This window comes from Drosophila takahashii, chromosome 2R, assembly GCF_030179915.1.
Source record: "Drosophila takahashii strain IR98-3 E-12201 chromosome 2R, DtakHiC1v2, whole genome shotgun sequence".
Classification (NCBI taxonomy): Eukaryota; Metazoa; Arthropoda; class Insecta; order Diptera; family Drosophilidae; genus Drosophila; species Drosophila takahashii.
This window is the reverse complement of record NC_091679.1, coordinates 44,330,477-44,355,620: the sequence shown is the minus strand read 5'-3', so window position 1 is coordinate 44,355,620 and position 25,144 is coordinate 44,330,477. Positions and strand designations below refer to the sequence as shown.

Below are 25,144 nucleotides of genomic sequence, written 5' to 3'. Positions count from 1 at the left end.
GTTCAATTCGGGTCTTCAGTTTGAGTTCCAGTTGCATCTCGAAATCGATTTGATACAATTTCAATTTTTGTTGATTTTTCCCAAAGTGACAATTGGCCTGCGTGATTTTCAATTATTCTCAGTCGAATCGATTCGTCAGTCGGCACATGTCAAAGTGGGGAACTGTTGCGCCCAAATCTCCGCGACCATAATTGTGGCATCAAGTCCATCCAGTTCCCGTTAAGCCGAGTGTAATGTCTCGTGCCAAGCTTTCCAACTCCAATTGCAGCGGCTTTCCGCTTTGTGCGGAAGGTTTCTTTTCGGCGAGTGTGGAAAATTGAGCTGCATGTTATCTTCCGTTGATTTAATTAGATTTCGATTGGTTGCGCCATTTTCGCATTTAATTGATGTTAAGTTCTTGGAATTAAAGATTATTATTGAGCAGGTTTTGAAGATGCCGCCGACCAGATAGCAGACAACTGTTAAATTATTCGATATAACTTTCAGAAATCGTGATAAGTTTTCTATTTATTTGTGTGATCTCAATTTTGCTGATGATAAACTCGGAGAAAAATTTGATTTTATTCCCACTAAAATACTATTTTCGTAACTCCCCGCATACATGCATATTTAATGCGTAAATCTGAATAAAATTTACTGCCTTTAGTGGGCGTCCAAATCAATTTGCAATAAGCGTCTAGGCGTCATTATCTCGATTAACACATTAGGTATCATCAACGCCATTATCATTATCATCGCTTTATGCTAATTTTCCCGCTCAGATAAAACCCACAAAAACGCCGTGTCTCTGTTTTCAACCTTAAAGAGACTAATTTAATTAGCATAATTTGGCAACACCTTTTTCGGGTGTTGTGTCGACGCCTACTGGCCTACGAGCAGATGCGTATCTTCCGGATTGCCGGTGGAAACTCGTCTTTCTGTTTGCGCGTTTAGGCCAAAAAGCGCTGCTAAAGCGATTGGCAACGCCAGCGCAGGATATAGACGGCCAGAAGTTGACTAAGTTGGCGTGTCAAATCGATCATTGGCACAGTTTGACAAGTCTATTTGGCTGGACAGGTCCGTGAAGCAGGAAACAAAACCCAGAGCGGACACACAAAGCCAGTGGAAGCGACGACCACCGGCAGTTTCGGTCTGGCCAAGTCCAGACGCTGAGTCGCCCGGTGGATAGGGAATGGACAGGGACGAAGCGTAACACTTACGATTTGTAATGGCCTCTAATCATGCGACAAAAAGAGGAAGATCGCAGTTCAGGAGGACCTACCGCCGCCAACAGGTAGTCGCGTTAGCTGTTGCAGAAGTTGGCAGTTTGCGGTTCGGGTGTTAATGGTTTGTTAGTACACGGCGGTGTCCTTGCTCTCTCTCTCTATCTGTCCCTTTCTCTCGTCCTTGACGCTCGTAGGTCCGCCCACCCAGCCCCCCGTCAGACTCACCGCAATTATGACGCCTGTGGTCGTTGTGTTTGCGGTAATTTAGTTATCTTCCAGGACTGCATGCGATTTTCGCCGGAAATTGACAGTCGGCGGTCGAAAGCCACAGATCTTTGATTTAGCATGCACTGTTTAAAAACACATTCGGCAGCCTATAAGCCAGCTTTACTGCCAATGCCCAGCGATAAACACCCAGACAATACTATACTCTCGGCCCATAAATCTGCGAAAATCTGCCCAGTCCATCGGTCCATCGATTGGCGGGCGGTTGCATGTTTAGCAAATTACTCAACAGCTGGGATCCAGGGATCCGCGCAGGGCCAGCTAGCCATTAAATAAATTATAACGAACTTGCGCGCTGAAGAACGCCCCCCGCCTTTGGACGCTAAGCGGAATGGACATTGCCGCAAACAAATTGCTCCCTGCCAAGAAGAGCTCGCCCCGCCATGTGGGAGACGACACGCAGTCTGCAGTTTTCGCGGACTGTGGACCAGGAATTGGGGATTGAGGGTTGGGGACCAGAAGGGGCAAGTCAGGACTGGAGAGGAGGATGCATGTGTCAGCAGCTTGCTCAAAGCAAATGCCGCTGGGAGTTTTCTTTTTGGGTGAGTTTTTAATTTATGTTATTGATGCGAAAGATATACCGAGTGCACTGAGAGAAATCGGGCAGAGATTATCCAAAATAAAGTAGGCATTGCAGGTGAGGCTTTTTTAATGCTTTCTTGTTCAAACTAAATTCGAATGCTGATCCGTGGGAAAAATTCAAAGATGGATATTTCGGTTAAGGTTGCACTTTAAATTTTGCGTGAGCAGTTAACGAACATGCACAAAACAGAGAAAAAGAGGCGAAATGAGTTACGGATTTGCAATCGCTTAAGTTGAGTGCCAATCTGAGCCGGCTCCAAAGCCCAGTCATATAAACAAATGAACATATGTAAAATCCATGCTCGACAGCGGCCACGACAACTTGGGCTGACGCTGATGCTGATGTTTTTTACGACTTGACACAGAGTTTCCGAGGACAGACGAGGATGGGGATGGGTCTGCCAGGTCTCCCAATACTCCGAAGTCTCTGCCGAGTCTGCAGTGACTGGACAAAGTGGCCGACAAAAGTCGGTCGGAGATCCGTGCGCTTCAAGCCTCGAGATCGGCGGGCTGCTGACTGAAATGGCTTTGAAGCGCACATTTGCCAAAGTGATCGTAAAAATGCCAAGCCAAATACCTTGAGCACGTCAAGCGCGGCAATTAAAATTGAACTTTTATGTTACAATGACATATAGCCCAGTCGCAGTCGCAGTCGCAGTCCCGGGTTGGCCCGTTGGCCCACGTCGGAGCGCCTTAGCGCTCAAATGAGATGCTGATGGGTGGGGAATGGGAGTGGAGAGTGGAAAGGCCATGCGTGTGAACGGGGCAAGATCAAAGCTTGTGCCGCAGCCACGCACTTGCAACTGGGAAAAGGACGCAGCTATTGGCTATCGTGCGATCTCTTTCCTCTTCGGCTGGACAATGCAAATGCCGAGGCCGAGGCCGGGTCCCGTGCAGTTTGGTTTCACAATTTAATTGCAAATAAATTGAGTTTTTGGTACTTCATTTAAGCGAAACACGCTAAACCTTCCTGCACCGGCGGCGGATCCATCAAAGTCGGCCGGGGATGTCTTTTTTGCTGGCTGCTGCCCAAAGCTGGCTTTTACGAGGTTTCATAAGACAGAACTCTCGAAACGAATTGTTTGCATGAAATTAAAATGGTTTCCTATTCAACCTGACGAAAGTGTCTTTTCAGGACTTTCAGTGATATTTCACCCCTCTTCCTTCCTGGAACAGCAATCGACTTGGACCTTGCCCTACCATATAATGAGGTTCCGCTAGCTGATCCATCAAAACTCCGTTAGGCAACTGTCAACAGATGCACAGGAACTCTCTGCCACACAGTTAAAAAATCGTCAGTAGCTGTGGATGGTCAAACGGAAGGCAAAACAAACAAACTGGCAAGCGGGCAAATATTGAACAATCGCATATGACAGATCGCTCGTCCATCTGGACCAGGACGAGGAGGTCGAGGAGGACAAGTGAAAATTAGGCACACACACGCGTTCGCACTCACACACTGCGAAGACAGTTGTCAAACAGTTTTCACTCCTTCATGCTAAATTTGCAAGGCAAACAAACGCCGTCGTCGGTCCCGCCGGAATTTGACTAAGACTCCGACTCACCAGACCCATGGGCAGTTCAAGGACGACGGAGGTGTCACAACGGCGGGGTGCCGCATAGGACGGTAGCACAGCAAGTGGCGGGCCGTAGGCTGGGTTATTTAGCTACTCGTTCGGGATTCGGTAGTGCTGGGGCCCAGGTCCATTCTGGGAAGCCCAAACCTAATCATATGAGTCGAAAATAATTTTGAAGAACTCTTAAGTCCCCGTTCCCTTACGAGTTTTATAAGAGGTTTACGATCTCGTGAGTTTGAATGAATTTGACTGTACTCACACTTGCCTTTTACTGCCCTTGTAATGATCTATAGAGGAAGTTTTATGCTTGCGCTGCTTGGCGACAAAATTTACAGCCCCCAGTAAATCAAGATTGTGTTGTGCAGTGTGGCCAACATGTGCTCTGATTCAGAAGAAGAATGGGCTCCTTAGAATTTGGCACACAGTTTACGGGGCTCATAAAATCCTGTCAATATTCAAGAAGTACATACATGCTACAGCCGACGTCATTGATTTTTGAGTCCCGTTTATGGAACGCTAATTGAAGGCTTTGTTGACGAAATATTAGCTTGAAAGTGTCCCAAAGAGTGTGAACTGCAAATTTAACACGTTTTATTTCTTGGCCTTTGATTTAAGAATGGTCAGATTTATAAAGCAGTCTCTTAAGGAATTTCTTATGAATTATTTTTGCTGCATTTCTTTTGGTATGCCTTTTGAGCTGCGTATGATTTGGGTGAATTAAATTGTAAAATTTTTTCGTCCTTGAAATAAGAGTTTGGGGACTGAGAACTCAAAGGACCATATTTATAGGCGGTTTCCGTTTTACAAAGTCCTTAGAAATTTCCTGGCCCTTGGCTCCTTATCAAAAGTTTTGAAGCGGCCGTTGCCACGCATGAGGAGCTCCGGTAATTGAAAACTGTCAATACGCAAATTAGAAAATTTGTCATGTTTATCGTGACCAAGTGGTTTTGTGGTCTCACTCTGAGCACGGAAATGGGCGGAGACGCAATCAATTAATGCCTCGCCGGGAATGTCCTGTGGCATACCAGTGCATTCAAGGGCCAGGCAGTACGGGGTTCTTTTATAACGCTTCATTAGCATCGATTTTTATGCTGATTATCGCAGGGACTGCAGGTCGGCTTAGCAGTTCGATCCTACTTTAGAGTGCTCTGGCCTATTTTATCAGCCTGCCAGCTCATTCCGCTCAATTCGGTTCTGGGCTGAAGGAAGCCGTAATATTTTTATAGATCAGAAATTTGCATGCGGCCTGCTGCCACAAACATACTCTCACATTCCCCATACACAAAGAGCGAGGGGCAGCCATTTTTGGTTCGAGTTCGAGTTCGAGTCCATCCCCTGTCCCTTTCTCGCCCTGTAGAAGCCAGATGCAGGCGGCATGTGCGTATCCTTAATATGCGTAAACTTCACGCTTAATTCTTTATATTATGATGATGTCCTTTCGCTGTTTTCGCTTTTGTTCGTTGGTTTTTCAATTTTTCAAAACTGCAGACCGTCCCAACTGTACCAGGTGTGCCTCCCCTGGCCGTTAATGGCTGTTGATAGATTTTTATGTTTGTATATCGGTAATTGACTTTCCCAGTTCAGGGTAGAATAATCAGGATGGGATTACCGAGTAGCTTTTAGATCGATCCTGTATGTGACTCTGCGTCTTACAGATTTGGGATCCTTTTTCGAAAAGTTACAGAAAAAAACACAAAAGAACTATTTTTAGCAAAAATCCAGATCGTTATTTTCAGCACAAAATAATTACCAAACTGTAGAATGTCATGGAAAAAAAATCACAATGTAACCTCTTTTAAAAGTGGGAATAGGGTCAAAATATTAAATTCTTGAAACCATCCAGAAAATATAAGATTTAAAATATGGGGTTTTGGCTTTACGTCTTTAAGATGTGGAATCCTATTTGGACAAGTTACAGGTAAAAATTAAGAAAAACTTATTTTTCTTAAAATATGGATACCAAAAAAGCTAATGAGCTTGAATTCCATTAATCAAGACCAAATACTCCTGCCAACTAAGGAGGAATAAGGAACAAATCCTGACACGATTTCATCTTTCGCAAACAAGCATGAACTGAACATGGTGTGTGTGTCGCCAGGAGGGGATAAGCCAAGAAGCTAAGGGAAACCCGGAGGCCATAAACTTGGTTGACAAAGAACTAGCCTAACTAGCCAGAAGCTGGCGAAGGGAGGAGAATGCAATGGGATAAACATACATTGGGAACACACGACACGCAACTGTGGGTGCTAAAAATGCCAAAACCGGAACGATTGATAATGCGTCCTGGACTGGGTAATGGTGCTGGGTTTGGGTTAGGGCTTGGTCTTGGTCCTCGGTTTGTGTCCTGTGCCGCCGGCAGCCTTCACGGTTTAATTGGCTGCCAGCGACAAAATAAAAGTCATACAATTCATACAGAATGCTCGGGGACAGCTGCATTCACATAGCGATCAGGCGAGTGTCAGCGGGAGGGGGTTGATATGCGGATGGATTATGGATGCGTTGCAATATCAAACGTCGGGCTAGCTGGGCCGAACCGCCCTGAACGTGCTCAGCCAATCAGAGGTCTGGCGAGGCGTGGCATTAACTCGATTAAAGCGCGGTCCGCTCACCAGCGACTCTCTCTCTCTCTGTCTGGCCGGCGAAGTTTTGATCGTTGCCATATTGTGCCGGCGCTGGCGCCCGAGCAGGCATCAACCACCAGAAGGGCGGGCGCGAAAGCTGCTCTCGCTCTCCCTCCTGCCAGCATCAGCATCTCCGTCTCCATCTCGGCGGTGGTGGCTCGGACGCGGGAACCAGTTTATGGAGCGATCTCATTGTTCGTCCGTCTGTGGAGTAGTCGTCGTCGGCCGGCCCTCGTTAATTTATGCTCGCGCTTCTCTTTAGTTGCCTTGCAAGTCTCGTGCTGTTTGATCGCCGAAGCGCGCGTAATTCCAAGAAAAAATCCCACTGCCTAACCACCGGGTTGAGGTTGAGAGTTGCAAAGTTCCGTCGGAATCGGAATCGGAAGCCGCTCGTGTCGTCGCTGGTTTCGCAGTGATGAAGTGCAGCCTTTGGGCCAACTTCCAAGTGATTAAGATTAACAGAGAATAACTACAGCCTCTAGGCCGTTGTAAATATAAGTGTGCAATTGTATCGACTCTGATGCACTAATCCTAAGCCAAAGCCAGTTTGTTATACGGTGCAACGTCATTTTAGATTATAAGTTATCAATAAGTGGATTACGTGGATTCGGACAATGGATATGTCCAGCGCCAACTCACTGCGTCCCCTATTCGCGGGGTATCCCTTTCAGGGTAAGCTAAACAATCAGTAATCATGTTTTGAGTATCTAAAAACCTCTGGAGTATAGACAAATGCAAAATATATAGGTTCTTCCAAGGGTTTAATAACTTATCAAATGAATTTCCCATGATGATCTGGATTTCCCGTATTCGCTTCTAACTGATCTTACTCGCCCCGCAGGACAAGGTCGCGTCAACCAGCTCGGGGGCGTCTTTATCAATGGTCGCCCGCTGCCCAATCACATTCGCCTAAAGATCGTGGAAATGGCGGCCAGTGGAGTTCGGCCCTGTGTGATTTCGCGCCAGCTTCGCGTCTCCCACGGCTGCGTTTCGAAGATCCTGAACCGATACCAGGAGACGGGATCCATCAGACCCGGTGTGATTGGGGGATCCAAGCCCAAGGTGACCTCGCCGGAGATTGAGACGCGGATCGATGAGCTGCGCAAGGAGAACCCCGGGATATTCAGTTGGGAGATACGCGAGAAGCTGATCAAGGTGAGTGTGCCGAGCTACACCTGCAGGACTGCAGGAAGCAATAAAATGCAAAAACAAAGAATGCAAGGATTTGACTAGACCCAGACCCTAGACCCACCAGTAGCCATAACCGCATGCCATTATGTGTAGACAAATAGGGCCCAAATACGGCCCGAATGCGAATCAGTTTACTTCCGTTTTCCGAAAAGTCACGTGGCAGACTCGGGCCGCCCGCTGGCTTTGTTATGGCACGTTGCCGACGACACCTATGCCGGCCCTTTTGCATATGCCGATGCCGGCTGGCCAGTTGCACAGATGGCCCAAAACGATAGCCCGTATGGCCAAAGGACCTAGTTTGAACTTGGCCGCTCATTGACAATTTTGTTGTACAACGGCGACGACAAATTTTCGCTTGCCACCCAAACCGTTAAGAAATCGATTAAACCATAAAGAGTCGCCTGACACTGCTGTTGTCGTTTTTCTTGTCGGCATCGATTGTGTTTTATCCTTGAGGCGACAAGGTGCAAAAAGAGGATATTTTTATCTGTCCCTTGCTTACGGGACATCGCTTCAAACTTCCTGTTCGATATGCCATTGTGAGGCGTGGAAAAAGTCGGGCCTAAGTTTGTTTTGCCAATGGCCAAGTATCTCAACCCACCAGCTCTCAACTGAATTCATGTCACGTTTTAATGTACGATTTCTAAATCTGACAAAAACAAGTTGTACGACATCCCTCTCGCCATCCATCCTTTTTAATGTGTCGCTTCACAAACCTTGTCACCTTTGCCATTAATAGCATATTACTTTACCTCACATTAGCCTTAAACTTAGGAGATAAGCACACATGCCCACACCTTGATCTGGGAAGCAAAAGCAAGTCAAAAGGGGAAATTATGCTTTGGCTTATGACTGAACCTACGCCAATATGGCTCATTCCCTAAGACCAGCTGTCTGGCTAAAAGTTCGATTTCGGCATACTTCCTACTGGCCGGGACAGTTCCTCTGATCCACGCCCGGCTGGATTTGGATATGGATGGATGGCCCTGTCCTGGCGTTGTTGTTTTCGCCTCTTGGCGAGATTGCACGGGGGCAGTGGAAGACGAAAGACTCATGCCAGCATTCGTGTTTTCATGCGCCAGCCTCTTTTGGCGGCTCTCGTCTCGCTCTTTATTTGAAGCCGCAATTAGGCACACTTTATGTGGCGATAGGACTCGGGCGACCATCGATATGATCGGACAATGGAGCAGAGTTGGCATCACTTCATTCCATATCCACACAGTATGTGCACAGGCAGAAATTCAAGAGGGTATTGATTTTTTGTTTTTTATTGTTTTATAAAATTATGCAGAAAGTAATGGAGGTCCCATGTGGAAATTTTCAGGGGGAATCAAGGATTGTGTATACAACCTCATACTATTTTTTTTATTGAAATGATTTTTTTAAGTTTGAACTATACTTTGCATTGGAACCCTTTTTATCTGAAAGCTTGGCCAAAATAATAATTTTTGAGTATAATTATTTTTTTTACCCCACGTAATTTAAAGATATAAATTAATTTTACAAAAATAAAGCATCGCCATATGTTTGCTCTGTCAAATAGATTTTTTATTGTGATAAAAATGAGATATCGGTTTGATTCCTTGAAGAAAATCTCGATACGTTTCACAAAGAATCACTCATATTAAACATGTTTCTTGCTGTGCAGTTCGCATTGCTCCGCTTGCGCTGGCTTGGCTGGGCAGTAGGCGTAAAAACAGCCTCCAGGTGAGCTTCACGCTTAATTAGAATACGCTTTGGGCTTCTTTCCTGCTTCGATTTCATACCCCTTTCTATCTTACAGATACAAACTTGCTCAGTGGCGGTTTATCCACCAACGGTCGTGATTGATTTCATCGGTTGTTATTGCACATTGGACTTGGTTTGGGAATGGCAGATCGTGTTTTTCTATTGATCCTTGGGGTTCAGCCTCACCTTCACTCTCCATGTTTATTCATATGACCCGATGAAAAACTACTTGATTCCAAGAAATTTAATTATTTAAAAACACAGAGCGCACCTGTCACTCAATTAAAAAACTAGCAGAGACCCCAAATATATGGTAGGTAACTTATAGAAAAAGAGCGCTGCACGATTTGGTCAAGTATAAAGTGCAGTCAAGTGTCAATCCAACTGTCAACTAATTAATTAAATTTCAATTGAAATTGTTAAGCCAGAACCCAGTCGGAGGTGAAAAATGTATCGCGCAGTCGGGGGCTCGACCGCGATCGAGATCGGGATTGGAATTGAAATTGGGATTGGGATCCAGTTGTCAGTTGCCCCAAGATAAGCTGTCACACATTCCAGTCGAACAACCGGTACGGTGGGCCCCAGCCGAAGTGCCAGACACAGCACAAGTCATAAATAACGCAACAAAGTCCAGTTGAAAATCAAAACATATTTCTGTTGTTGTCTCCGTGACACATTCAATAGAAATGGGAGCCAGTAGTCAGTAGACAGAAGACCAACACCAGTTAGCCAGACACTCCCGACACTCCAAGCTGGACAAAATGTCAGTTTTGGTTTCCGTGGCCGGCGTCTTGTCTTGTCTGGTCCTGTCTTGTCTATGAGGTGCCAGTTATGCCACCTTTGTTAGCCGGGGAATTAACCACAGCTCAGAAGAACGGGTGGCCGGGGTCTCCGCACAGCGATAATTTCGTTAGTGGAAAAATAATATTATTAATCATGAAAATGTTTGCGGCACATGCCACTCCATTTGAGCAACGACTGACACCCGGCCACCGGACAGACGAGTACTCGGGGGTCACTCTCCGTCCTCCGGGTACCTCCAAACAGCCTCCAGAGCTGGGATCTCACTCCCAGACATGACGCTACATACGTCGCAGAGTTGCGCTTCGTTGTGCAGCGATTTGCTTGAATCTGGACTTAATGTTGAAGTCGACATGTCGCTCTAATGAAAACTGACAGTTTTCGGTTTCTTATGGGATGTGTTTCGAAAAGGTGATGCTGACCTGTAAGCGCCATTAGAATTTCATTCCGAAAAACTAAAGCGGCCAGAGCCAAGGAAAAGCTTAATTTTGCATGTGAGAGATTAACTTCACGCTTCCAATTCCTCGCAATTTGTTTTCAATTCCCCCCGGATTCTGTACAATCTCAGCACTTGTCTCGCCTCTTGACACAACACGCGACACAATCGCAGGGCAAACGCACAGATAGAGATAAATTCTCATGCCTGGCCTAACTCTCGGCTTGACATTTCCCTAATTGGATTACCAGCCGAAGTTCGTGAGAGAGGGAAGCCGGCCCAAAGACAGCTACATGAAAATTGTCCAAACACAAAAGCTGCCCGGCGACTGTAGCATTAGTGTCAGAGCTTTCCAGTTGCTGCTCTCCAAAGAGATCGAGCATCGGAGATGAAAAGCCTTTAGGCGACCAACAGTAGCGCCCAGAATTATTTATCAGGCCTTATCTTAACTCAAATTAGGTAATTTATTTTCTCCGAATACGCTATCCAACACTCATTAGAATTAACTGAGATAACCCAAAGCATAACACGATTTCTAATTGAATAACTTTCCATTTGTTCATAAAATACAGGAGGGCTTTGCGGATCCACCGTCAACGTCATCTATCAGTCGCTTGTTGCGGGGAAACGATCGAGGCAGCGAAGATGGTCGAAAGGACTATACTATACATGGAATTCTTGGAGGTAAGAAAACCCAGTTTGCTACGATAGAGAAACCTATTTGGGAATAGGAATGGGAACGGGCACGGGGAATCTTGCTGTGAAAATCACCGATCATTTATTTGATAATTTCGGAAAATCATCATCAAATCATTTGTAGCTCAAATCAACAAACTGGTGTCGGCACCATGGCTTTGATCGTCTTAGAACTAGCGACTTAAACTTAAATAAAAGCCGCTCGGAATGGGAAAGAAAAGACTACAATGGATCTGGCTGGCCATACGATAACGATCTCGATCGCTTGTTGGCCATACACCACCGAAATAGGTGTAGATGATGACACCTGAGAATCAAAAGTACACAAGTCCCGAGATTCTTTTGCCAGCCAGCCCAGAACCAGCTAATAACCCAGCGTTTCACTGCCTTGCGTGAGATCTCGGTATGCCCCTAGCCCCTGTCCCCTGATCGGAGCCAATAATCAGGCTAAATATGCATAGTCATTCGATAAACGACCGGCGGGGTCAAAGCGGTGTCGATCAGCCAAAAGAGCATGATACTCTGCTTACTTATGCGTTTGAGAAATTGGGAAGAAAATTATTTTTAATGATCTTTCGGAGCATCTTTGTGGCTTTCTTCGCTAAACTTGGTTTTTCAATTATTATAGCACCGAAAGCCGAACTACTTTCATATATTTGCTCTTTTTCAATTGTTAAGTTTGCCGACATCCTCTGATATTTGCCGACCTCTAACTGTCACAACAGAAATCCCGCCTTACAATAGCCTGCAGGGGATTCCCTTAGATGTCACCTTGTCCTTGTCTCTCTGAATGCGTACAAACCGACAATGACTCTGGATTGCATTCCATCAATGAATATTGTAAAATGTTCATGGGCCGAGGCCTTGAAGGAAAGTTATGTTCCCCGTTGTTTCTTCTTTATCATTGTTTTCTTGGGCGGTATATGAAAATGGCACTCACAGGTGAAATGTTAAGCGGAGTTAAGTTACATTAGCAAAATATGATATAATGCATAAAACATTTCCCTACTCCTTGATTCCCACTTTTTTAAGCTGCCGTGAAGCACCTGTGTGTCAAAGCTATTTAACTGGTGCTGGAATCACACAAACATAAAAACTCACTAAGCATAATCTACACAGCCCCGACCCAAGGGTAATCATTATGTTGTCGAAGCGTATAATAAGCACACGCCCTCCCATCATCATTGATTCCTCGGCCCCATCCCGGTGCCCCGCACCATTATTATAGCTGGCCAGGCAGAATCAGCAGCCAACTCACAATCACAACCCCAGTCGGAAAGGCTGCGCAGAGACACATCCCAAGTGGAACTGGCAGGCCAGTACCCAGCTGTGTTGGAATCTTTGGGATCTTGGATCTGGGACCTGGGATAACAAAGTCGGTGCCGTTGCCTGTAATCAACGCCTTCTTTGCCGGCGACCGAATGATTCCTGGCCCTCACCTGCAGACGCCGAAAATAAAATTATGCATTATTAAATATGTTTCTTCATCTTTTGTTTCGCGTATAATTTCGTTTGATTTGGATTTTGTACAATTTACACAACTGATTCTGGCCCCACGTTCACGTTCACATCCACGTCCGTCGTCTTTTTTCCACTTGCAGTCCCTTTCCCAGACCCATCCGAAGCTTCCCCGGCCACAAAGCCCTAGTGTCGTCGACTGTGTTTACCGGCGGCTCGCTTTGATCTCGCAAATACCGAAAAATCGATGGAAATATTTGAAATACCCAATAATAGCTGAATTTACCCAAAAAAGAAAGAGAAATTGTGTGGGGGCTACTGAAATAAGTTGGGTGACAATAATGCTGTTATAATTTTTGATCAAAAACCAGTGTATGGCGGACCAAATGAGTCGACCAATGTCGTTATTAAGAGCATTGATAGCAGTCGATGGAAATCCTCGCTAAAGACCAATTTAAATTGTATTATTTCGGAAAATAAAAGGTGTGAGAAAAGGTGAGACATTAGACGAACTAAATTATAATTCAAATGCGGCCATGTTTGAGCGACTTCCCGCTCGAAGCGGCTAAATCACAAATGACAATTACTTGGAATCCGTACCTCTCCGTTTCCCAGTAATCTCCAGCTTGATAAACATTGATCCCCACGCCCCGTCGAAAACACAACAAACACACCGCTAAACGCTTGCAACGCCTCCGCTTAACGGCCTTACAATAGCCAAGCTGTCTGATTCTGAGCCCAAAGCCTTGACTGATAAATACGCGTGCGATTTGTTTTATTTAGTGCGATCGAACACTCAAAGAAAGAAAGTGGCGCAAAACAAAGAAATCAAATGGCAAAACACCGACAAGAAGTCAACGGCGAAAGAAGAAAAGCCGAGCAGAGCACTTGTGGCAATTAGTGGCCAGGACAAAGGCATCAAGAGGGACCGCCGTGGGAATGGAGAGCGATATTTACAAAATATTCTCCCCCCACCCAAGGATCCAGGTCCAGACAATGCGGCAGCAATGCAAGGGCAGATCCTGGACGAGTCCAAACACAACAGGTTCAATTATTTGCAAAAAAAAAAACAAAAAGCTGGGAAATGGAAAATGGCAATGGCCGAAGGACGAAGACAAACGGACGCCGCCCGAGCAATCCTGTTATGGGAGTTCACACCTCCTCTAATGATTCGCAACGGGATGTCAGAGGGAGTCGAAAGACGGGAGAGGGGCATTCCTGCAATGTCACATGACAAATGACTGCGAGGCGAGGGAGGCAGCTCGGCAAGTCGGCTTCTTGCCGGTGATTGCGCAAAAATATCCTATCCTTGCATGTGCGGTCTCTAACCCGCAGCACCGACCTCGGAGCTGACCCTATCTCACACATATGGCCCGATGATCCAGTGGCTGGCTCATTTGTTCGACTCGAAAACCCATTAAAATCGTTCATGCCCGAAAAAAGTGTCAACGTAACAAAAGCATCGCTTTGACTTCAAATGCACCGATCTTGAGCGGCTTCTTTAATGCCCACCAGGGTGTCCTGGAGCGTTCTGTTTGATCTCATTGTGGCCCGGATCGTCTCGGTCCGACTTTCGTATGTTTTCCGCCGCCTCCATGCACTGCAGCGCCCCCGACCGAGTCCGTCGTTCGTGTTGATGAGTTACAAAATATTTTATTAACGTATTATCACACTTTAACCGACTTCTCTGTCCCGCTCCCTCCGGAGTTCTCTGCCTCCTTCGCTCTTTCTTTCTCTTTTTTCATTCGTTCTCGCCGCCGCTGCTGTTCATCTGGGATTTGTTTTGATCAAGTGTTTGTCTGCATTGTTATTTAAATTAGTTTCATTTCATTCTGGCCCGATGCTGAACTCCTTCGATTTCGATGATTTCGTTTCTTTTGCCGCCGGATTATGATTATAACTAATTTTGGTCTCTTTTTCTCCAACCCGTTGTCCCCTACCATGGCAGCTCCTACGACTTTTGTAAATTAGTTTAAATGAGGCCCAGTGGGAAATCATTTGAAATTAAACACAGTATTTAGTGGATTTGAAATGGGTTCACCTTTCCCCTGCGTGGGCGTTCCTAGCTAACATTTATATTTTAATTAGCCACATTAAATTTAATATTAGGTAACAGCCGCATGTTAAAATTCGTGTTTTAAAATTGTTCTGGGAATTCTTAAAACAACATTTTAAAACAAAAGCTTTCGATATCAAACAAAGCCACCTCTTTAAGGTAAAAATGTAGTGATGATCCCACATGCAAAAAGTGATATCAAATGTTTTGAGGAAAACTTATTATGCAGTCTACTAAAGAAAAATACACTGTTTAATATATACTTAATCGGCACGATTATATTAAAAATGCCTTCGTAGGCAAGATTGTAAAATATTTTGGGTCAATTTAAAGTAGCAGGCCACTTACCACTATATTATTACATCATATGCTTCTTAAGTTTTTTAGTTACCGAAATTAACGATTGATTAAATTACATTTATTATCACTCGGACAACAATTTCAAGCGCTTTTAAAATTATGGCAAATATATATTCATAGGTTTAATGTCAGACTTATTAATTTTGTAATAACTTTAAGAATAAGAAAATTACTGAAGATTTGAATATTTTTAAGGTAACAGTTAATATATAAATTATAAAATAACACAGGCCGACAAAATGTGACATGGGTCGATGTCCAGGTCTGCCACCATTTTATTTCGATAAATTAGGCTTTTCTAAGCATAAGTTGCCACTACGCCTATAGTCCATCAGCTCTGGTATTTGCGGTATCTTTAATTTAAGAAAATCACAAATTTTCTTCGTCTTTTGGGATATATCTTCAAGAGTGGTCAACCAATTTTGGTAATCTTTTCGGAATTAAATAGTTACATGTCTCTTTTATACGATCGTTTTGGAAAATACAATCTAACTCAACCACAAGAGGAGGTATTCAAAATTTTAAAGTCACAGCAAAGTTTAAAAATCTTCATTTGTGAACAGCGTTTAAAAATTAAATAAAAATATTTTCTTCTACAATGCATTTTTGATCCAAAGACACCTTATGACCTTAATTTTTAGGACACTCATCAGCTTTTTGTGAATTGTTTTGGAATTTTTAAAATGGTTTTTCTTACTTCCTTCACAGTGACGATACACAAACAGTGCCCAAACCTGTCACAATTTTAAATAACATATTTCTAAACGATCTATATATGATGGACGTTGATGCACTACGAGAAGTACAAACAAGTGGCCCAACGACACCAAGCACGTGCTTGTTACGCGCGGGGCCCTTTTGTAAATTTGGGCAAAAATGCGAGTTCGCGAGGAAGAATACATAAAACCAATAAAGACGGGACAAATAATAAAAAAAAAAAAAAAACATGCAGTTAGGAGTGAAGCAAATGAGTTAAAATGTTAGTTTTTAATACCGGGATAGAAGTTGATGAGCAAATTAAATGATAAAGAACGTTATAGTTATTACATAGAACGCGAAAGGGCTCGTGCAGACCAAAATTTGATGTACATCGAGGTAAATTAAGAGGTTGATAATTACGTGTTAGTCTAACGGGAACATTAAAAGTTAGGCGGCTAACAAGTTCTACAGAATCAATATCACCTCTTATAAGATTATGCATAAAAATGGTACCCAGCATTTTTCTACGATTTGCAAGTGTGGGCAGATTAAGCAATAATAATCTACTCTGGTAGGAAGGTAGCCTTACGTTTTGATCCCAGTTCAAACTACGAAGGGCAAAAAGGAGAAATTTTTTTTGTACCGACTCTATACGGTCAATGTGGACTTGGTATTGTGGGCTCCAAACCAGAGAACAATATTCCAATATAGGACGGACAAGGGAGGTAAATAATAATTTGGTTATATAAGGGTCATCAAATTCTTTTGACCAACGCTTTATAAACCCAAGAACACTCATAGCTTTATTGACTGTCGACATTATGTGGCAGTCAAATTTAAGCTTCGGGTCCAGAAGAACGCCTAAGTCATTTACTGAATATATACGGTCAAGTGGCAAATTCTGAAGCGAATAACTTATAAAGCTTGGGGTAACCCTATAAAAGGTCATTACGTTGCATTTTAGGCAGTTCAAATTTAAGAGGTTATACTCACACCATACTTGAAAATGATCAATGTCTGATTGTAAGCCAAAACCAGACTCTATATTATTATAAGTCAAACAAAGCTTAACATCATCAGCATACATTAGTACACGAGAATGTGTTACAATAGAGGGAAGATCGTTAATAAACAAAGTAAACAGCAAAGGGCCCAAATGACTACCCTGAGGTACTCCAGATGTCACATGGATCGTTTTTGAAACAGCGTTCTTAAATATAACCCTCTGAGTCCTCCCATTCAAATAGCTTGAAATCCAAGTTAATAGATTACATGGAAAGCCAAGCAAATCTAATTTGAATAAAAGAAGAGAGTGGTTAACAGAGTCAAAGGCTTTACTGAAATCTGTATATACAACGTCAGTCTGCATTTTATTGTTAAATCCATTTATTACAATTGATGACAATTCAAGTAGGTTGGTGGTAGTCGATCTTCGCTTAACAAAACCGTGCTGACACGGTGATATTAGCGAGGAACATAAATGTTGCAAATGAGAAGTGATAATACGTTCAAAGGCTGTTGGAATAGCCGACAATTTAGAAATACCTCTATAATTCTGGGCATCCGCCTTCGCACCCTTTTTGTGAAGTGGAATAATAAAAGAATCCTTCCAGATAGTTGGAAAAACTGATGATGAAATAGACAATTGAAAAAGTTTAAGAATAGGTTTGCAGATGGTTGATGCACAAAACTTAAGCACACACCCAGGAAGTCCATCAGGACCGGGTGAATAAGTTGGCGTTGTTGATGTTAAATTTCTTAAGAGAGAACTTTCGGTAATTATAGGGGAAAAAATACAATTTGCCCTATTTAAGGGATTACGGTAATTTGATTCTGTCCATGAAGAAGAGCTATAAGTAGTTTGGAAAAAGTCAGAGAATAAATCAGCAATTTCAGAGTCAGTCGATGCCTCCATTGAGTTAAATCGAACCGATGAAGGCAAAGCTGATGACTTTCGCTTTGCGTTGACAAAGTTATAAAACTGCTTCGGGTCATTTGAAAATTCAAATTTACAGCGATCTAAATACATAGAATAGCAATGACTGTTAAGAACGTTAAAATCAGATCGAGCCACCACATATTTCGAAAAATCGGATGGCCTACCCGATTTTTTATACTTTTTATAAGTGTTTGATTTAAGATTTTTAAGTCGTTGAAGCGCATTTGTAAACCAAGGGGGCCTGTTTGGCTTTGGAGGAAGCCTATCAGGAACGCATTCATTAAAAAAAGTGTTTAGAACGCTATAAAACAGTTCAGTGGCACTTTCGATGTCCATACAGTTATAAAATTCTGTCCAATTATATTGAGAAATCATTAAGTTAAGTTTACTAAAGTCACATTTACGAAAGCTTCTCATTTTAGTTGGAGAGACTAAAGGAGAGAGGGTATCAAGGTAGGGGAGGCAAATTGTCAATTCCATAGTTGGATGGTATCGGTCTTCTGGTACCACAAGAGCGTCAATTCTAGATACTGTGACTTCAGACGGATCTGAAACAAACACAAGATCTAATTGTCTATTTAATGAATTACGTATAAAGCTAACTTGCTGTAACGATAATTCTAAAAGGCCATCCACAAAGTCATGGGCGGATAAGGGTAGAGCGACAAGTGAGTCAGAAGGAGGGGACCAAGAAATATCCGGGAGATTAAAATCACCCAAAACAATCAAAAGGTCTCTATTGGAAAGAAAGGATAGAATAGATTTAATAGCTGCTAGATGTTGCTCATAAATTATAAGGTCAGAGCCAGGTGGAATATAGGAACATGTAATAAAGATAGACAAGGATTGGAGGGTAACTTTCACACCAACAAATTCAATGTCACTAGGGACATGAGAGTGAATTCTCTCAGAATTTAGGGTAGAAGTGACAGCAATTAGAACGCCGCCCCCCCTACGGGAAAGGCGATCAGTTCTGTAGGTATTAAAATTATTTGCAAGAACTTCAGAGTCTGTTATCTCTGGTTTCAGCCAAGTTTCTGTAAAAGCTAAGATATCGTCCGTAAATGCCGAGGAGTCAGCATAAAGCTTGGGTAGCTTCATGCTAAGTCCTCTAACATTTTGGTAAGCCAATAATAAACTTTTCAGTTTTTTGGCACCGTGGAAGGCCTATTATTTGTTCTTGGTTTATTAGGAACAAATTCTTTTATAACCAGATCATCAGTAAGCCAGAAGCTTTCTAAGTAGTTATACCCGTTACTCGTAGAGTAAAAGGGTATACTAGATTCGTGCAAAAGTATGTAACAGCTAGAAGGAAGCGTTTCCGACCCCATAAAGTATATATATTCTTGATCAGGGTCACTAGCCGAGTCGATCTAGCCATGTCCGTCTGTCCGTCTGTCCGTCTGTCCGTCTGTCCGTCTGTCCGTCTGTCCGTCTGTATGAACGCTGAGATCTCAGAAACTACAAAAGCTAGAAGGTTGAGATTTCCCACACATATTCTTTGGCTTCCTACGCAGCGCAAGTTTATTTTAGCCGAGCGCCACGCCCCCTCTAACGCCCACAATCGCCCACTAACGATTTTAAAATGGGTCCTGCGCCCACATCTTTAAAGATTTCCGAGAAGTATAAATGCAATTTTGTTGTGTATATTTATACCTATCGAAATGTAGAAGACATTTTTCAAATCGGACCATTCATTAAAAAGTTATACGATTTATAAATTGTCAACATATATCTATCTCCCTCGCACTCCCTTTAGCTGAGTTACGATTATTAGTCGGGACACCAACCCGACACAGCGTTCGCACTCCCTTTAGCGGAGTGACGGGTATTAGATAGTCGGGACACCAACCCGACTATAGCGTTCTCTCTTGTTTTGCTTTGAATATAAGCACATGAGCGTAGCCTACTAATCTTTGGGGGCTGAAATGCCTGAAGTGTAATTCCCCTCCAGCTTTTAACTTACGCCCATGTATAAATATTTTTAAAGCAAGGGTCACTTGTGCTCAAAAATAGTTATGCGATACGTAAAATAGTGACAGGTTTGGGCACTGTTTGTGAATCGTCACTGCGAAGGAAGGAAGAAAAACAATTTTAAAAATTCCAAAACAATTCACAAAAACCTGATGAGTGTCCTAAAAATTAAGGACATAAGGTGTCTTTGGATCAAAAATGCATCGTAGAAGAAAATATTTTTATTTAATTTTTAAACTTTGCTGTGACTTTAAAATTTTGAATGCACCCACCTCCTCTTGTGGTTGAGTTAGATTGAATTTTCCAAAACGACCTATAAAAGAGACATGTAACTATTTAATTCCGAAAAAATTACCAAAATTGGTTGACCACTCTTGAAGATATATCCCAAAAGACGAAGAAAATTTATGATTTTCTTAAATTAAAGATACCGCAAATACCAGAGCTGATGGACTATAGGCGTAGTGGCAACTTATGCTTAGAAAAGCCTAATTTATCGAAATAAAATGGTGGCAGGCCTGGACATCGACCCATGTCACATTTTGTCGGCCTGTGTAATATAACATTTTTGAAAAAATGAAATAATTAAAAAAAACATGATACCCGTGCTTTTTATAACTTACTAAAAATTTGATAAAAAAGGCAACCGCGCATATTTTATACCTATATTTTTTTAAAATTTTGTTTACCCACAAAATCGCCATAAATCAAGTTTGAGTTTTATTTTTGATCACGACGAATAACTGTTATTTGTCAACTTTTATTATAAAACTCAAAAAATAACAGTTATTCTTTGAGTTTTACTTTACAAATCAGAAAATAACTGTTAAAGTGTGATTTTTAAAATAAAACTTATAACAGTTACGTTCCCTGGTATATATGGTATTGTACCATACGTTCAGCATTTTTTTTTGAGTTATAAATATGGATGTTTTTTAATAATAACTGATGTACATATATTAATTTTCCCTAATCCCTGTCTGTGCAGAATCTATATCTTTCGAACACAATTATAAAACGCCCGCCACATTCCATCCTTCGAGCGCGACTCAGCGCTTGTTAAACTTAGCGCATATAAGCGGCATTACTTTTAAAGCTCCTGTAATCCTTTTGCTGACATGAATCTTAAGACACGAATCTTAAGACTTAAGAAATAACATTCGCCGGAATTGAGCCGAGCCGAAATGAGCTGAGTTGAGCTGGGCTGGGTTACCCCTTTGGCCGGGCCCAAGTCAATGTCACATGTTCCGAGGTCTTTCAAACCCCGAGTCTGTGGCTCGGCAACAGAGAACGCGCGTGTCTCCAACTGACATCTGACAGTCGAGTGTCGGGGATCCCCTATCCCGATACCCCAACCCTCCACCCCCCGCAGGGCTTTTCAATTGCAGGTCGCATTCCCTTGCATATGTACATACACACATAACGCCTTGCTTTGCATTAGATGCACCAATTTAAATCAGGGGGTCGGTGTCAGGGTTGTTGATTGATGACAGGGCCGGGGCTCACTTCACCTCCCCATAAATATCCATTCGAACACAGCAGATTGATCTTTGCCACAACTGCGATAGAGGGCTCTAGCAGCAATTGTCCATCAAAGGTGATTGGGCCCCAAAAATAGATACTCACAAAAAAGGCTGGGGAAAATGACCGCTTGCCTTTTGCACTTTGCCACACAGGGGCTGGTTCCCGAAGTGCGAGTACTACCTGCTGTTCGGAAACACAGCCTAAACGTCGTCAAAAATGATGGAATACCTGGCCGGATTACGAAACCGCAGCAATTTATCAAAGCTCAGGGCCCCAAACGGTTTTCCACGGCGACCAGTCACCGAAAAGAAAGCCCGAAATTCAAAGAGCTCCACAGTAGCCAAAGTGGTGCCCTGCCGTTGCTGTCGGTGTTGGTGGCAAAATAAAAAGGCTTTTGTCTTCGACGCTGCTGGATTGTTTTCTCCCCACTGCGCCCTTTCGCATACGGGCGCTATTGATGGGCAAGTAGCAACAAATTAATAAAATGTTTAACATTTAAAAACTAATTGATTTTTCTGCCTTCCACCTTTCTTGGTATCGTCTCTTTGTCGCTTTGCTTTGTCTTCTTGCCCTGCTATCCACATCGATCCCATCCACATGCACGGCTTCTGCAGCTCCAGGAACCCAGAAACCCGACCCCTTATTTCGTATAATTAAGTTTTATTGTTTCGTGTGTTGAAAGATTAATAGTCCGACTTCTGTATTTTATCATTCATATCCATTCGTTTTCATTTAATACGCATGTGAACTTTTCGATTTCTTTATTGGACCACAGGCCGAACTAAACAGTGGGCGTTCCGCGCGTCGAGGCTTTTCGTTGCGGAGGTTTTGCCTAAGGGGATTTTGGGTGTGGCCTGTTGGTTGCCGAAGCTCATAAGCGTGCCGAAAGATTACTTTACTGCTTCAGGTTTCAAAACTGGGTTTTCGCCAATCCGATTTTCAAAATGTGCATACAGGGCAGATGGGTAGAGCGTTAGTGAAAAAAATATGATAACACAAATCGTTTCACCGACTTTGGGAAACTAAGACAAGATTGATCGGAGTGCGCAGCTCAGAGAATCAAACTCATATACTGTGAAAACCACAGTCGAAAAGGAAACAGGAAGTCATCTAATTCGTAAGATCAATTAATAATTTCACTTGACAGACCGGAAAAGATTAGCGCCCCCTCAGTGACCGCAGCAGTCTCAGCCACACACGAACCCTTGAATTCGGGACAATGGACGATAAATTTAATCGAAACCAAAGAATTTCCGCTCCACTGGCAGACATACAAACAGAACGGACACAGCGGAATCATCCTTTTTTGAAAAACGATCTTGCGATCTTGTTGAATAATTCCCGCAAAGGGTGCCGCTCCTCCGCCTTGATCCTAGGCTGTGATCTGCCCCGCCTCGAAGACGCAGTTTATTGTGTAATGAGCTCTCCAAATAATTTGGCACGGCCCTGTGACTGTGTGACTGCTCCGCCACACGCCGCGCTTCAAGCCCGATTGCCAATGACGGCGGCTTTCCCCATTTCCCTTTCGTAAACAGATGCCGAAGTTAATTGGCGCACTCCTCCATGGCCGCTGACAACTTGCCGATCATCTTCTTGTGTAATGTGATATATTGTGTCACTTGTCAATGCTGTGACTTTTACGAGCTGCCTGCGGCAACGCCTCCGCTGGATCTGAAGAGCCCGTCCGTCCGCTTCTGTGGGATCGTCGGTGGCTTTGACAGATTTGTTGCGCTCCCCGACGTCTCAATTAATATGCAATGGCGCGCAGTGAACGTCGACTCCCATTCAAATGGGAGATCTGGGGGTTACACGATCGCCGGCGATCCACGTCGGTGGCCCCTATTCAATGAATCCGGAGATCGAACCGCCGAATATGATTCAGTTTCGGCAGAACCAAAGGGGCGTGGTAAATTTTATGGCTTCCTACGAGGCGTTAATAATTTTAGTTGCGTTTTAATAAAGACCCAATTCCCATTCCCATCGTTTCAGGCCGCGACTCCGACATAAGTGACACGGAGTCGGAGCCTGGGATTCCGCTGAAACGCAAGCAGCGTCGCTCCCGCACCACCTTCACCGCCGAGCAACTGGAGGCCCTGGAGCGGGCCTTTGCTCGCACCCAATACCCCGATGTGTACACGCGTGAGGAGCTGGCCCAGACCACGGCCCTGACCGAGGCCCGCATCCAGGTGTGGTTCTCCAACCGCCGTGCGCGTCTCCGCAAGCACTCGGGCGGCTCGAGCTCCGGCCTCTCGCCCATGAACAGTGGCAGTGGCTCCAGCGTGGGCGTGGGAGTCGGACCCAGTGGAGGGACGGCGCCTCTGGGCTTCGGCCCCCTCGGAGTTGGCTCGATGGCTGGCTACAGTCCTGCGCCGGGCACGACCGCAAATGGAGCCGGCATGAACGATGGCGTTCACCATGCCGCCCACGCCCCCAGTTCCCACCACAGTGCCGCGGCGGCTGCAGCAGCGGCCCACCATCACACGCAGATGGGTGGCTACGACTTGGTCCAGAGTGCGGCGCAACACGGATTTCCCGGCAGCTTTGCTCAGCCCGGACACTTTGGTAGCCAGAACTACTACCATCAAGGTGGGTGCACTTTCAACACTAATAAATAAAACGTAGTAAACTCAAAGATAACATATTCAATACACATATTTCTGTGCAATGTTTCCATGTTCCATGCTCAAGTCCTTCTGCCTCCCTTCTCCCCTTGCAGACTACTCGAAGCTGACCATTGACGACTTCTCCAAGCTAACCGCAGATAGCGTCTCAAAGATCTCGCCCTCGCTGCACCTGAGCGACAACTACTCGAAGCTGGAGACCCCCTCGAACTGGCAGGCGGCCTACCATCTCAACCAGTCGGCGGTGGCGGCCGCCAACTACAACGCCCACGTAGCCCAGCACCAGCATCTGAATGACTACGCCGCTGCAGCGGCTCACGGCAATGCGGCTGCCGCTGCTGCCTACAACCACCCTCTGCCGGCGCAGGGTCAGGCCAAGTACTGGTCATGAACTGGCTAGTGGAGAGCCATTCAGTTTTCGCATTAGTTTTATGTAATTCAATTATCAGCAGAGGCACATGTAGATGTTAGGCAACTATTTATACACCCCAAAACGTGAATATGGAAAATATCGGCTTGGCTATAATTTAGGATTACTTCGCTTACTGCATGTGCATTATATGGCTTTTATAGGCGCATTAAGGCTGGCAACGTTTCCATACAATCATTATAAACACATAGCTAGGTAACAATGTATATTTATTAAACTAAGTAATGAGATATTGTTGAGTAGAGTACGCCGGAATCCAACGATGTAGAAGCTACTTGTGAGCAAAAACAAAAGACGACATATGTAAATTGTAGCGATAGAAGAAATAATAAAAATATATTATTTGAATTGATAACTGTCTTTCTTTTAATTTTCATTTCCAATTTGCAAGCAATAAGGTAAGTCTTTCCACGATCTAACCAGATTTAGATTTTGACTTCAAGGACATAACTCCTACTTTGTAGGATTGGCTCTAGAAATAGAGGGTATATTAAAACACAGGTATATTTTGTATTATAGGAACAAACCAGTAATATTTGTATATATTTGCATTAATTTTATATGATATACATAATGTGTATACAGATACATAACGTTGATAGTTAGTGGTTACTTCCGCTGCGAGATCCTAGCCCTGTCCCTATCAATAGAGCTCAACCTCATGCAAGCGCTTAGATAGGTTTCACATACATATAATAGAGGTAAATACTTGTTAATAAATTATTTGATTAACCTTTCGCATTTGAAATACTTTGATTTGAAAATTCATAATCGATTAAATTAATTATTGACGACATCAGACTTATTATTACACGCAGTTATTTGGATATTTTTATATTCCTTCGTATTGTCAGGTGTTTTACCAGTAATTTGAAAAAGTTAAAATCAATCCGAATGACTTGAGGTGGAGTATACGATACTCCTGTTATATTTATTGTCAATACTTTATTTATTGTCTGAA

General features: G+C 43.6%; 1 protein-coding gene across 2 annotated transcripts; it reads left to right on the top strand.

Moving 5' to 3' along the window:
• The first annotated feature begins 1,041 nt into the window (after nucleotides 1-1,041).
• On the top strand, nucleotides 1,042-24,495 carry gsb-n (paired box protein gooseberry-neuro). 2 transcript variants are annotated; one of them, XM_070214036.1, is made up of 6 exons: nucleotides 1,042-1,326; nucleotides 1,400-2,032; nucleotides 7,112-7,425; nucleotides 10,999-11,110; nucleotides 23,122-23,718; nucleotides 23,849-24,495. In XM_070214036.1, exons 2-6 carry the CDS (start codon nucleotides 1,978-1,980, stop codon nucleotides 24,142-24,144), a joined length of 1,374 nt encoding a protein of 457 aa, XP_070070137.1. In that variant the 5' UTR covers nucleotides 1,042-1,326; nucleotides 1,400-1,977; the 3' UTR covers nucleotides 24,145-24,495. The 2 variants fall into 2 exon arrangements, with proteins under 2 accessions (XP_070070137.1, XP_017010347.2); XM_017154858.3 differs by lacking the exons at nucleotides 1,042-1,326; nucleotides 1,400-2,032 and adding an exon at nucleotides 6,484-6,942.
• The last annotated feature ends 649 nt before the right edge of the window (nucleotides 24,496-25,144 follow it).